Source organism: Apodemus sylvaticus, chromosome 12 (genome assembly GCF_947179515.1).
Source record: "Apodemus sylvaticus chromosome 12, mApoSyl1.1, whole genome shotgun sequence".
In the NCBI taxonomy this organism is placed as follows: domain Eukaryota; kingdom Metazoa; phylum Chordata; class Mammalia; order Rodentia; family Muridae; genus Apodemus; species Apodemus sylvaticus.
This window is the reverse complement of record NC_067483.1, coordinates 98,369,201-98,382,194: the sequence shown is the minus strand read 5'-3', so window position 1 is coordinate 98,382,194 and position 12,994 is coordinate 98,369,201. Positions and strand designations below refer to the sequence as shown.

The following is a 12,994-nucleotide window of genomic DNA, read 5'->3' as shown; positions in this document are numbered from 1 at the left end:
CATAAAGTACCTGGTAATCTCAACCCAGGGACTTCTGACTGCTGGGGTGGCATGTGACTAGTGACGTAGGATTCTGGGTCTCTAAAGTCTTCTATCTGGCATGCATGCCAGCTTTACCTTGAGTCCCAGAGTGAGTCCTTCTCTCCCACCCCTCCCCCACCTAGTTCCTCCATGTTCAGAAGAGCCAGTATTTATCCTGCGTCTGCACCCTTGCCCCCTTGTGCCTGCCGTGTTAGCCGTGCGAGCAGGTTCCCAGTGGTAATGGGAGGTGGGCAGAACTTGAGCTCTCGATGGGCTGGGTGTCATTAAAAGTTCTTGTAAACTGTGCTACAGTAATGGGTTCAGGTTGCCTCAGTAAAGCCTTCCCCGGGCTTTAGAGAAAACCCTGTGGGGAGACAGCATGGTTCCAGTCTGGAGCTCCTTAGGCAAGGTGTGAGACCCTAAAAGGCATCCTCTAACATGCGTATTCTCTGAGCTGGCTTGCCTGCTCACAGAGGATGGTGTCTCTTCATACATAGTCCATGCGAATAAGTTCTGTCAGATGTTAGGACGTGTAAAATGATTGACATGTGAGACATGTCGCATACATAGGGTGCCTAGTTATTCTGATCACAGTGTGGTCTGCAGTATGACTGCTGTGCCCATCACTATGACACTCAGCCTAGTACAACAGAGTCTACACATGGTGTGGAGCGTTGCCGGCACCTTCTAAATGGGTGACTGACCTGTTATTACAGTCTTGAGTTCTGAACAGGTAAAACCTTAAGAAAACTAAGTAACATAAGACTATCTACTCTATACTTAAAGAAGTGAAATAGAGAAAAAATATTCATTATGGATACTGATGGGGAAACTTGTTTTAACTTTTCATTGTTTGCAATATGTAGCAGAGTCTGTGCTTTTGGGCCAATGCAGAGCCTCATTTCTGCTGCTTCTGTGTCCACACTGGTTGATCGGATGGATGGCTGAGACCCTACACGGAGGCCTGATACGTGGCTGATTGAGCAAGACATTTACATGTTATTGTACAGCCAATGAGATGCTGTGCAGGGAATGTGAAAGGGAAATTGTGTGAACTGTTTGTCTTGCAGACTGGAAGGGCGTGTGCCAAGGCTGTGCTTGGTGGCAGGCCTATGACCATTTCTTCGTTGTTTTTCTGAGACTTCTGGGAACGTACATCCTGACTAACCTTTTCTTTTCTTTTCTTTTCTTTTCTTTTCTTTTCTTTTCTTTTCTTTTCTTTTCTTTTCTTTTCTTTTCTTTCTTTTAAAAAGATTTATTTATTTATTTTATACATATGAGTACACCACCATTGCTCTCATCAGACACACCAGAAGAGGGCACCAGACCCCATTACAGAGGGTTGTGAGCCACCATGTGGTTGCTGGGAATTGAACTCAGGACATCTAGAAGAGCAGTCAGTGCCCTTAACTGCTGAGCCATCTCTTCAGCTCCTGGCTAACATTTCTAAGAACAGTCCTCTGAAGGCAACAGTGGCTCTGTGTGTGGAGGAGAGGGTCCTGCAGCTTTGAAACAGCCCCCAAGAAGTATGTCTCCTAAGCTTGCTGGGTAAGGTGAGAGTGTTTGTAAGGCTGTTTGTGGAGTCCCAAAGAAGCATCAAGAAGCTGCTGAAATGGGTCTGTCCCTGGCTGTTGGCATGAGGAGTGGTGTCACCAGCCTTGCCCTTGCTGCAGGACTGAAGTGTCCTGTCCTGAGCACTGCGTAATTATTCCTCAAGCATGCTTTGCAGAGTACAGCTAAAACCAGGGTTCCGAGGCCTACATTACTTACTACATGTCACTATATCTCACTAACTTTCTAGAAACTTCTGAACATAGTCTCGAGTTGTAGGCTCTCTGTAGTCAATTAAAGTCAGCTGCTTTTGTTTGATGTCAGAGAGGCAGATGCTGGCAAGGCCTTGGGACTAGTCACCAGTCATTGCAAAAGAATGAGGTCCCGGGCAGGATTCAGTGACTGTACCCTCAAAGTTGGTGCTCATTGTGGGGCAACCTGAAAGATGGCTCCCCAAGGTCCCCAGGAACGGACAGGCAGATCCGTGGTTGCTGGCTGTTTGAATGAGCAGTTTTGTTGTGAGTCTCAACTGTATTTCTTCTGAACTTCAGAATGTGCAGACTTGGATTCCACAGGCTCCCTCTTCAGGAAGAGACTGAGAGAGGAAGGGGAGGCCAGGTCGTCATCTGCTGTTGTGTGACAGTGGGTGAGGTGTTTTCCCTGGTCCCCAGCAGGGTCATTAATTAGGTAATTTTTGAAGTTCCTTCTGGTTACAAGGAGTCTTTATTTCTAAAACAAAAGGTGGTTTGAAAGGGGAATTCAGCTGTGTTCCCTTGAATTGAAAGATGAACAGGTGCCGGCCTTGTGGGCTCCTGCAGCCTTAAGTACAGTGTCTTGAAGGTGCCCCTGCGTCAGCTGAAGAACAAAGGTCTCTGTTTAATGTATGGCTGTGTCGGGGAAAAATGCAGCCCCAGTAGGTGACCAAAGAGAAAAGCGACTTTCAGGGATTTGAAAGCCCAGGAGTGTTAGGATTTGCTCTCTCAGCATTAACAAGGTCACCTTGCTAATACATGTTAATTTTGAAAGTTTAATTGACCTCTGGAATTTTAATATTAACCTTTTTTGGTCTGTTTAGAGGTTGGAGCAGTCACAGAAGAAACTGAAGCCTGTGATTGGTGGAGCCTGGGTGCTGTCCTCTTCGAACTTCTCACTGGCAAGGTACGCAGTGACCCAGACACCTGGTGCTCTTATCCAGATGCCACCAGACTCAGTTGAGCGCGTTAGCTTTTGCCAAGCTTCAGTGTCAGAGACAGGCAGAGAAACTTGTCAAGATCTTTTAAAAATCATGTAACATTGAATAAATTGATGGCAAGCCTCTGTGACGCTACAGTTCTCATCTGAGCTGTCTGTGATACAGCTCTAACAGACCCACACCTGTGGGTGACAGGCTTGGGCTAGAATCCCCAGATTCTTTAAGGGTCTTGTCTGAAGCTAGGGGGAATTCAATTTTTAAAAATCAGTGTTAGTATTAAAGGTAACATCTTTACCCCCAATACTGTACATTTTCCCTATCTGTTTTAGCTTGTGGACAGAGAATATACTCTGTGATTAGTAGCTTTTAAGCGTGATTAATATTAATAAGGTTAATAGACCCTAACAGAGTTTTTTGTCTTTTGCCTCCTGGAAGAAACTGGAGGAGACAAAGTCCCACTTTTGTTAAGTGTGTGAATTGGCAATGTAAGATTGCTGTGAAGTCGTGCTCGCAGCTAAACTGTAAAGTATAGCTATGTGCGTCTGAGACACTGATTAACCAACTACACAAGAAAGATTTTAAAGAACCTTTGTTATGTCAGAGCTCTTTGGAGTTCATGTGTAACTTAAGCTTACACACTGTTGGGATCCAGTCCCTGGTGATGAAGAAGGGGCAAACCTGGGCTTTGAGCGTGCTGGCTGTCAGCTGCTTTACATAAATGCTCTCTGGGCTCTAACCTGCCTCCGTGCCGTGCTGTGGCTGGCTGTGCCTCCTGAGTACATGGTGTGAGCTCTCTTACTTGCTGCCTACGTGCCCTGTGATAGAACAGGGGGAGATGTGATTTGGGATAAGAACTGTACCTGACTGACTCTTTCAGACATTGGTGGAGTGCCACCCAGCGGGAATAAATACCCACACTACTTTGAACATGCCAGATTGTGTTTCTGAAGAGGCTCGTTCACTCATTCAACAGGTAATTTAGTCATCCCCCTGGCTAAGTACCTCACCCTTGCAGGTCAGTAGAACCCATGCACTAAAGCCATTAGGAATTAGTTTGGGGCAGGGAAAAACTCATGTATAGTTATATTTGGAGTGAACATGACACATGTTCTGTGCATGCTAGACAGGCATATGTAGGCTACATGTATACATGTAGGGTCAGAGACCTGTTCGAGCCAGTTCTCACATATTAATTTACATGATAACACAAGTCCCAAGTGACCAGAGCTTTCCAGATTGTGGTGTTTTGTCCTGTGTATGGAGACTTTATGGTTAGGCATTCCTAATGAAAACCTAGTGCTCTGAACTCTGAAAGGTTTTGAGAGTCCTGTGTATACTCAGGAAACTTGAGCTTTCAGGTGTTTGAGAATTTGTGTTCAGACTCCTGCCTCTGCAGGGGTGTCTGAGGAAGGCACTGTGTCATCCTGTCCTGTTGTGAGGGGAGAGGCTCACAGCGCACCAGGCGGGCTTGTAGTCCTTGCCCTTCCACGAAAGAAAGTTATAAAACCAAAAAGGTGATTTGAAAATGGTGAACTAAAATTAATTAATAAATATAGATGTTTTAAAATCAGGGAAAATAAAAATTAAAAGAGGGGGGTTATATGAAGAAAAACATTGTATTCCCCTAAAGAGAAATTTGGACTCCATTTAGCAGTGCTAAGGCATAGACCTGGAGCTGCAGGAAAGGAACAGTCTACCTCCACTGGCTGAGCTAGTGGGCACTGTCTATGATAACCCACCATTCTGCCCCTGTCTTTAGCAGGTGTCCTCCCTATGCAGCGGTTGAGGCTGAAGGTCTGTTCCATTGTGTAATAACAGCCATCTTATCTCTGCCCATGCTGAGAAAATACCATCTGCCCTCAGAAGGGAGGGGTCCCCGGCAGGGCTCACCCTGCAGGTTATTGAGGTCACTTGTAGAAGAGCCATGCACAGTCCATGTGGAAATGCCTACTCTGCTTTGGGTAGCCTCCCTTTCTCCTCTTTCTGCTTCTTACTTGAGTCTTAGAAATGTGGGCAGTACTGAGGTAAGTGGTTTCTTCTGACACTAAGAGGTCTCAGAGCCAGTGTTTGCATAGACTCAGCCCTGAGCACTCAGCCCTTCATTGGTGGGGTACTACCCATGAGGAAGAAAGACCTTCAGATGAGGTCCCTGTGTCTCCCTGCTTGTCCCTGTCCCAGATAAGGTTAAGGAGCTTGTTGGACAGTGCTGAGTTCCTCGTGGGGCCTCTGCTGGCTCACATGTCCTCCTAAGCAGTTCGATCTTTGACCTCTCTTGACCCTTTGGCAGAGTGAGAAGACGGTTGTAAGGAAAGGAGTTACAGGTATGCAGACCCTGCAGAGCTGCAGAAAAGTCTCTGCAATTCCAGGGGGATCTGACACCCTTTTCTGGCCTCTGTGAGCCAACTGGCTTGCATGTGGTGCACCTATGTACATGCAGGCAAAACAGTTAATCATACACATCAAATAAAATGATCTAAAAGCCCACACTTTACAGGTTTCTAATCTAAAAGCTCTTTGAACAATTAGCTTTGATTAACAGTTTTATGTTGGTTAACAATGCTAGTAAAATAACTTCAGGTAAAAATTTATTAGTATTTTGTTTATTTTAGTTACTTTTGACACAAGGTCTTATCATATAGCTTTGGCTAACCTAAAACTGCAATACCAGGATGACTTTGAACTCAAGGCAGTCCTACTGTCTCTGCCGTCTGAGCCAGGGCATTAGGAGTGTCACCCACGCCCTTCAGGAGTGTGTGCTTCACTCTTCTGTGCATAGTAACACCAAAAGGAATAGTGGCTTCTCAGACTGTGACTACACATTTGGAGGCTCTCGATGCTGTGGATGTGTTACGGACGTGCCTGTATAATCTTAAGTAGGTTACTAATTTCTTGGGGTCTCTGTTTTCTCTTTATGAAAGGAATGAAGGATAGCTGTCCGTAGAGTTACAGTCAGTCCCTAGGTTAGCCTGACTTATACAGTCAGTCTCCTACCTGTGGGCAGAAGGTCAACTGGTCGACAGCCAAGCTATAGAGACAAAGAGGCTTAAAATCAAAACCAACAACCAGAGATGTCAGAAGTGCTTTGCAGATAGCTCAGTGTGTGGGACAGAGTCGGGTGGGGTGGGGTGGGGTGGGGGTCTCTGCAGACATTCAGAGCTGGCTGGAGTGGAAACAGACCAACTGCTGTGATAGTTTGTAGGGAGAGACTTCAGGGAAATGTGACATGAAACCTAGCTGAAGCAGAACAGTAGATGCAGGGAAAAGCACCGATGATGGGCATGTCTCAGGATGTCAGGGTGTGACCCCAGATGTGGGGCTTAGCCAGACTCAAGTTACTATGAATATTGTCAGAGAACTAAGTATGCCCAGTTTAAAGAATTAGGGAAAGTGTCACAACTGTGAACCAAGTGGGTCTCAGACTGAAAGCTTAAAAGCAGGTTGGGGCTTGGCTTGCGGAGTTCACTGAGTGAAAGAAGTCCCCGAGGAATGTGGCAGCACATCCGAGACAGACTCAGGAGCATCAGTCAGTGGGAGTGGCCCAGTCTGAGACAGACCAGATCCATGAAGAATAGTGGGCAGGGCCAGAAGGGACTGCGAGGCAATATTCTCCTTCAAATGTGCCGAAGTACCTAAAACAAGACTCCAGAAGAAAACAAGCTGGGACAAGTCACAAAGTACTTGAAGGAATAGCGAAGGAAATGTTCCCGGTTTCCTGAGCAACGAGGAAGGAACTTAGCAGACTCCACAGCCATAGACAGACAGGCTGATGCAGGTCTATGGGAGGCAGAGGCCAGGAAGAAAGAAGCTCAAAACTGCCCCTCCCACAGGGGCGGGGGCAGTAATGCTTGGTCATTAAACCAGCAGAGAGGGCTGGGCGCTATAATAACATCTGTGGTGTGGAAGGGAACAGCAGTCAGCCAGTAACTCAGAAAAATTATTTTTCATAAAAGGTAAAGTAAAAAAATGACACAGAAACTCCCAGCTGGGGATGTACCTATCAGAAGCTAGGGACTCTCTCGGGCGGAGAGAGTGGTGGGACTCAGGTCTGAGGATGCGGTGAACAGTGCAGTGAGATCACCTTCTCCACCTCTTATAAAAGATACAGAATGTGTAGTAATAATTATGAGACAGCACTGTTGGATCTCTATCTCCCTCTCTCTCTCTCTCTCTCTCTCTCTCTCTCACACACACACACACACACACACACACACACACAAACACACACACACACACACGTACATGCATGCATGCACACATGCATACACACATATATGTATTTATCTTTGTGTAAGTCCATTCTTTATCCACAAATTCAAACAACAAATCAAATATTTATCTCTATCTCTTATCTCTATCTGTATCTCTATCTCTATCTCTATCTCTACCTCTACATCTATATATCTATATCTATATATCTATATATATGCCTGCTATTCCATATATATATTAAATTCTAGGCTTTCTGGGCTTGGCAGTTTACACAGCACATCCCAGCGTGTGGAATATCAAGACAGGAGGTCTACCATGAATTCAGGGTCAGCCTGGGTCATTTCAGACCAAGCTGAGTCACAGTACAAGACACTGCTTCAAGAAAGGAAAGCTATGTGCGTGATTTTTTTGTCACCTTTCTCTGCACAGTGCCATGTGGGAACTATGTGCATATTGGTTACATTGAGTTGTGAGTTAAAGTTATCTGAGATGATCTGCCTGTGTGGGAGGATATTTCTCCAAACACTGTCAGGGACTTGAGCACCCATGGCCTTGATATTCATTCAGGTTCTGTACCTAGGACCCCACAGACACCAAAGGGTGACTCTACCTGGCAATGTAGAGGGACAGAATTGGACCACGGTAGAAGAAAATTCTTGCCTGTTACTGCATTAGTACTATTCTGAAGTAGATTGCGATAAATTGTGTGGTTTCCACAGCAACTATGAAAAGAACCCTGGGAACAGTCTAAGTGATTATCTGTACACACCGCACAAAAGGCCATTAAAGTGCCTGGAAACAGTACATGGGACAACTTTGAGTTTAGACATGGCGGGTTAAAGGGACAGGTCAAGGAGAGGTAAGCCTGCACACAGTCACCCGAGAGCTGGAGCAGTGTAAGAATCAGCATGGTGGGCACTGCGGCAGGGGCTTGCCAGAGACTGATGGCTCCTTGGGAGAAGAGGCCAGTACAGGGGAGGGTACCGAGTCATAGCCCCAAAGAACATAAGAGGCTGAATGAAAGGAAAAACAGCTCAACAAAACAAATGGAGTGCTCCAAACTGTGGTAGTTACAGAAACCAGACAGCTACAGAGGACACAGGTAATGACACAGGTTGAAGGCTCAGGCACTTCAGGTACCGAAAGCTCCTCCTGGGTAACCATGTGCTGTGTTCCGATAAACCTGAAGGTCAACCTTGCCTTCACAAGCACGTTCAAAGCTAGCCTAGACTACAGGAGATCCTGCCTCAAAAAACAATGTAAGACAAAGCCCCTCCCCTCCCCCACCCTGAACCAGTGGGCTGAGCCCACAGACAGTGGGAATTAAACAACATGCTTACTTCTGCACAGTGGGGTGAAAGAAGTCATGCGAAAGCTCGTAACACAGCTGTAACAGAACAGAAGTGGAAACTGTGCCCGGGGCTCCTGGGGTGAGCTGCGTCAGGTAGCAGTCTAAGCTTGCACCCTGAGACACTGAAAACAACTGGACATGAGGGTGCACACCCATGATCCCAGCACTTGGCAAACTGAGGCAGGGGGATTGCCAGGAGTCAAGCCAGTTAGAGCTCTAGAATAAGTCCCTACTTAAAAAAGAATTAATACATACAGAAAGGGCCTATCCAAATAAAATAAACTCAAAGCCAACTGAACAAGCAACAACCACAGAGAGAAAAACAAAAGAACATAAAAGGGGTCAGTGGGGAGCAGAAACTCTGATTGCAGTGTTCACGAAGAGGCAGAGATGCCTTGGCCATCCACAGTTCTGAGCTAGCTAACCTGGTGCCGCGATCATCAAGACAACAATGTACCTTCTACAAGTGCTTGGAAATTAGTAAGCAGTCACCTTCCAAACCACAGTGAACCAGGCCCTTGCTTCATACCATATGCAAAAATTAACTCAAAATAGCTCACAGACCTTAGGGAAGAGCGAATACTGTAAAACCTGTAAAGGAAAACATGAGAAAACACCCATGGCCTTGGGCTACGCAGAGCCAATTAGATCTGACACCAAAAGCATGATCTATAAAAGGAACATTGATAAAGTAGACTTCATTAAAATTAAAAACGTGAGTGCTTCAAAGATGGGAAGAAAGTGAGACCAAGCCACAGGCTGGGAGACAGTTTGCAAGGCACTTGTCTGTGCTTATGTTCAGAAGGAATAAATGCTTGTCACCCAGCAAGGCAGACAGCTTGGTTTGGAAATGGGTGGTCGGTGAGCTATTTGAGTAGAGACATGTGAGCTTATGCGGCGCTCAGTGTCATCGGTCACCAGGGAGTGTGATTAAAACCACTACAGTACTCCATGCGCCCTCTGGAGCTGTGTTTAGTAAAGACCAGATGTTGCTGAGGTAGAAAATCCTGAGCCCCGGCTCACTGCTGATGGGAGTGTCGACAGGAACAGCCACTCAGGGAAAGTTTGTCAGGTTCTTAGTAAGTTAAATACAAACCTGCTCTGTAACCCAGCAGCCCTTCAGTTCCGATCCTAGGATGGAATCAACTGAAGACATATGTCCCCCTGAGGAACATGCGTGACTCCTAATGGCATGTCGTTCATTATCGTCCAGAACTGGAAGCTTGAAGGCCTGTTAGCAAGTGACTGGATTAATAGCATGCCGTAGAGTCATTATGGGATATTGATCAGAGCGAAGGCCAGGCCTACTTCCAGATGGCTGAATCCCCAGGCACTGAGCTCAGCATAAAGGCCTACTTAGTACTGTACAACAGAAGTCCCTGAAACAGACAAGTTCATAGTCAGTGGCTGCCTTGGGCCAAGGTAGTAGGGTAACACAAATGCCACGGAGCCGACATCCAGGCTCTTCAGAGGGGCCTAGAGCTGGACTGGCTCTGACATGAGTCTAAACTGATCACGAACTGTCCACTTGTAACTTGCAGTATATATATATATAATCTCTTAGTATAGCTATTAACACACAATTTGAGGATGTGGGAATGACTCTCCAGCCTGACCAAGGCCTTCTATGGTTATACACAATTGCCTCTGATTTTTACTACTGAAGAGCTGATTGCTTATAACATTATTTGCTTATTTTATATATAATTCTTAATTCTGAAACAGTGTCATTCACTGGATCAAATTACCTCATCAAACCCACCAGCCATTGCAGAGAAAGTGTTTTGGGAGACATAGATTTGTTTGTTCAGATTTGAGCACGTGCAGTCCTAATGTGTTGTAGTTAAGGAACTGAAATATTTTGTGGGACTCCCAGACTTTAGAGCCATGAAGAAAGTAGCTGTCTCTCTTGATCCCATGGCCCTGTTTGAGGGTGAGGGACACGTAGTGAATCACCCGTGGCTATGCTTGCAGTCCTGAAAGAACATGCTGCTCGGTTGGGGTGCTCTGCCAGCCCACAGCCAGACAGCTGTGGATGCCCCTTTATCCCCTGGTTCCTTTCTGCAAGCCCCGTCCTCTCTCACTGCCACAGTGACTGTCACTCACAGAATCTTGTGTTTCAGCTCCTACAGTTCAACCCCACGGAGCGTCTGGGTGCTGGAGTGGCTGGTGTGGAAGATATCAAATCTCACCCATTTTTCACCCCTGTGGACTGGACAGAGCTGACAAGATGAACCCCACGTGGAGTGTCCTTACCAGACGGGTCCCCTGGTGACGGAGCTCCACAAGGGGCTGGGCTTCAGGCACACCCTGCAGCCACTGCGCCAGAGCCTTGGGACAAGGACTTTAGAGGAAGTGATGTGGCCGGAGGCTAACAGATTGGCCCACTCGTGCCGTCTGCAAAGAGACTAGCTAGCCGTGCCCGCAGCTGCTATGTACACCTTCCCGAGATGAGACGTAACTTATTAAGTGTCATGCCTCTGCCAGGAGGCTGGCAGTACAGAAGGAAGATTGATGTGACCCTTTTGGTGGCAGCTAATGGTGCTTCTGCTAAACAAGACTGGTTTACAAGATACAGTCAATATTTGCTGAGTAACACACTAAATGTGCTCTGTGAACAGCGTCACCAGTGGGCTGGCAAAACAAAGAGAAATGCCCAGTGCTGAGCAGGCCGGTTATTTCTGAGGAGAAACACTCTGGCCAGCTTTGAACTTGGTGACTGATGCTGCTAACCTGAGGGGCCCCTGGGAATGCGTCCGTCCCCCAGGTCCCCTCTACCCTGCTCCACCTCCTGCATCCTCTGCTGCCTCTCTTGGATTCTGCATTTCCTACTTCTGTTAACACATATGCAACGAGAAAGGGAAGGGGTGTGTTTCCCCAGACTGCCAGCTTAACAAGACTAAGAAATCATGGTGTCAAATAAATGTAGTTAAACCTTGTATGGCTTCCTCATTTAATAGCTTACGATTCAAAGGTTCATTGCGAGGGTCTTTCTGTCCTTTCACTTGTGAAAAGTGAACAGTTTCTCCCGCGGCATCTCAGTGTGCTCGTTTTTCTTCAGGCTGGGATCCCAGGGGCTGTGGTCTATCATCCACGCAGAGGGATGTCTTGTCTCTTGTCTAATGATTCACAGAGCTGAGCTCCTGCTCTTCTGGGAAAGAACCAGGCGTTCACCTGTCTCCAGCATTTGCTGGGAAAGAAACGCTGTCTCCGGCATTGCTGATGCCACTTCTTCATCTCGCTGAGGTAGGGTGGCTGCCACCATGTTGTTTGCCAAAAATTACAGGTGCTTGACAAGTGTTAGCGTGTATTTGTCAAACTTCATCGAGAGATTACAGAATTATTGCTCGTGAGTGAGAGGCCACCAGCAGTTCCTGACATTTTTGTTCTTTCTCAGTTGTTGATGGGTTTTGTTTGTGTTTGTTATATCAAAGATTAGACTTAGAGCCTTGTGCCTGCATGCTAGGCAAATGCTGTCCCATTGGGTTTTGCTCCAGCTCCTGAGTTTTTCTGTTCTAACTCATGTGCGTCTGTGTGAGTCTGTGTGAGAGGCCACCCAGGCCCCAAGAGCATCCCAGCACCGGCCTGCAGACTGCCCGGTCTCCCATCAGGATAACCAGAAGCAGAGATGCTTATTGAAACACAGGAAGTATGCAGGCTTTTCCCTTCTTCCGTCATTTGACTCCCCCTTCCCTGTTTGGTCCCCTTATAACCCGAAGCCCAGCTGAAGGACTGTGACAACACCAGATTGGGATGTAGCAGGTCACCAAGATCACCCCTCAGTCCAGATGACTTCAGTCCCTGGAACCAGCTTTGGCTCACCACCCTGTGGCCTCATGACAGGAACTCATGCAGGTGAGACACAGAAGCACTTCCTGTGTGTGTCGGTAGGAAGTCTGTGAGCGCTCAGAACTTCCTTCCAGAAATGCCCTGTGACATGGAAGCAGGACAGCACAGCTAAGGTGAAGGCCCTGCCCCAAAGGACAGTAACAAAATCGGTTGCCAGGGCAACCTCCACAGGTGCCATTTCTCTTTCTGCATGTTTGATTGGAGTGTGTACTTAGTGTAAACACATCACTCGTATAGAACACAAATTATTTTAGAAATAAGCGGGATAATGGCCATGGGTCTTTTATGCTATAGTATACACGTGTTTGAAGCTCTGGTGATCAGGACTGGCTTCTGTTGTAGTTAATATTTCATTAGCTCAAGTTGAGGAGTAGAAGATGGGTCAAATCATAAAAGAAATTTCTCATTTTTTTTTAAAACTAGAGTTTGGCTATTTTAGTGGCATTTTGAATGTATGTGTACCCACATGTCCATATGTGTAGGGGTCAGAAGTCAACAATAGGTATCTGACTTAGGCTTTCTATTTCTGTGATGAAGCACCATGGCCAAAAGAAAGTTGGGAAGGAAAGGGTTTATTCAGCTTACACTGCATATCGATGTTCATCATCAAAGGAAGTCAGGGCAGGAAGCTGAGGCAGGAGCTGATGCAGAGGCCATGGAGGGATGCTGCTTACTGGCTTGCCCATCATGGCTTGTTCAGCCTGCTTTCTCACAGAATCCAGGACCACCAGCCCAGGGATGGCCCCGTCCACAGTGAGCTGTGCCCTTCCCCATCAATCACTAAATACCTTGGAGGCTTGCCTACAGCCTGACTCAGGGAG

At 46.6% G+C, this 12,994-nt stretch overlaps 1 protein-coding gene across 6 annotated transcripts in view; it reads left to right on the top strand.

Moving 5' to 3' along the window:
• Rps6kc1 (ribosomal protein S6 kinase C1) overlaps positions 1–11,263 on the top strand; it is a 144,728-nt gene extending 133,465 nt beyond the window's left edge. For all 6 annotated transcript variants that reach the window (XM_052200297.1, XM_052200298.1, XM_052200296.1 and 3 more), the window contains 3 exons: positions 2,648–2,730; positions 3,642–3,737; positions 10,448–11,263. In XM_052200297.1, coding sequence (XP_052056257.1) covers positions 2,648–2,730; positions 3,642–3,737; positions 10,448–10,558 — 290 coding nt within the window. In that variant the 3' untranslated portion in view covers positions 10,559–11,263. The remainder of the gene's footprint in view (positions 1–2,647; positions 2,731–3,641; positions 3,738–10,447) is intronic.
• Positions 11,264–12,994: the final 1,731 nt, after the last annotated feature.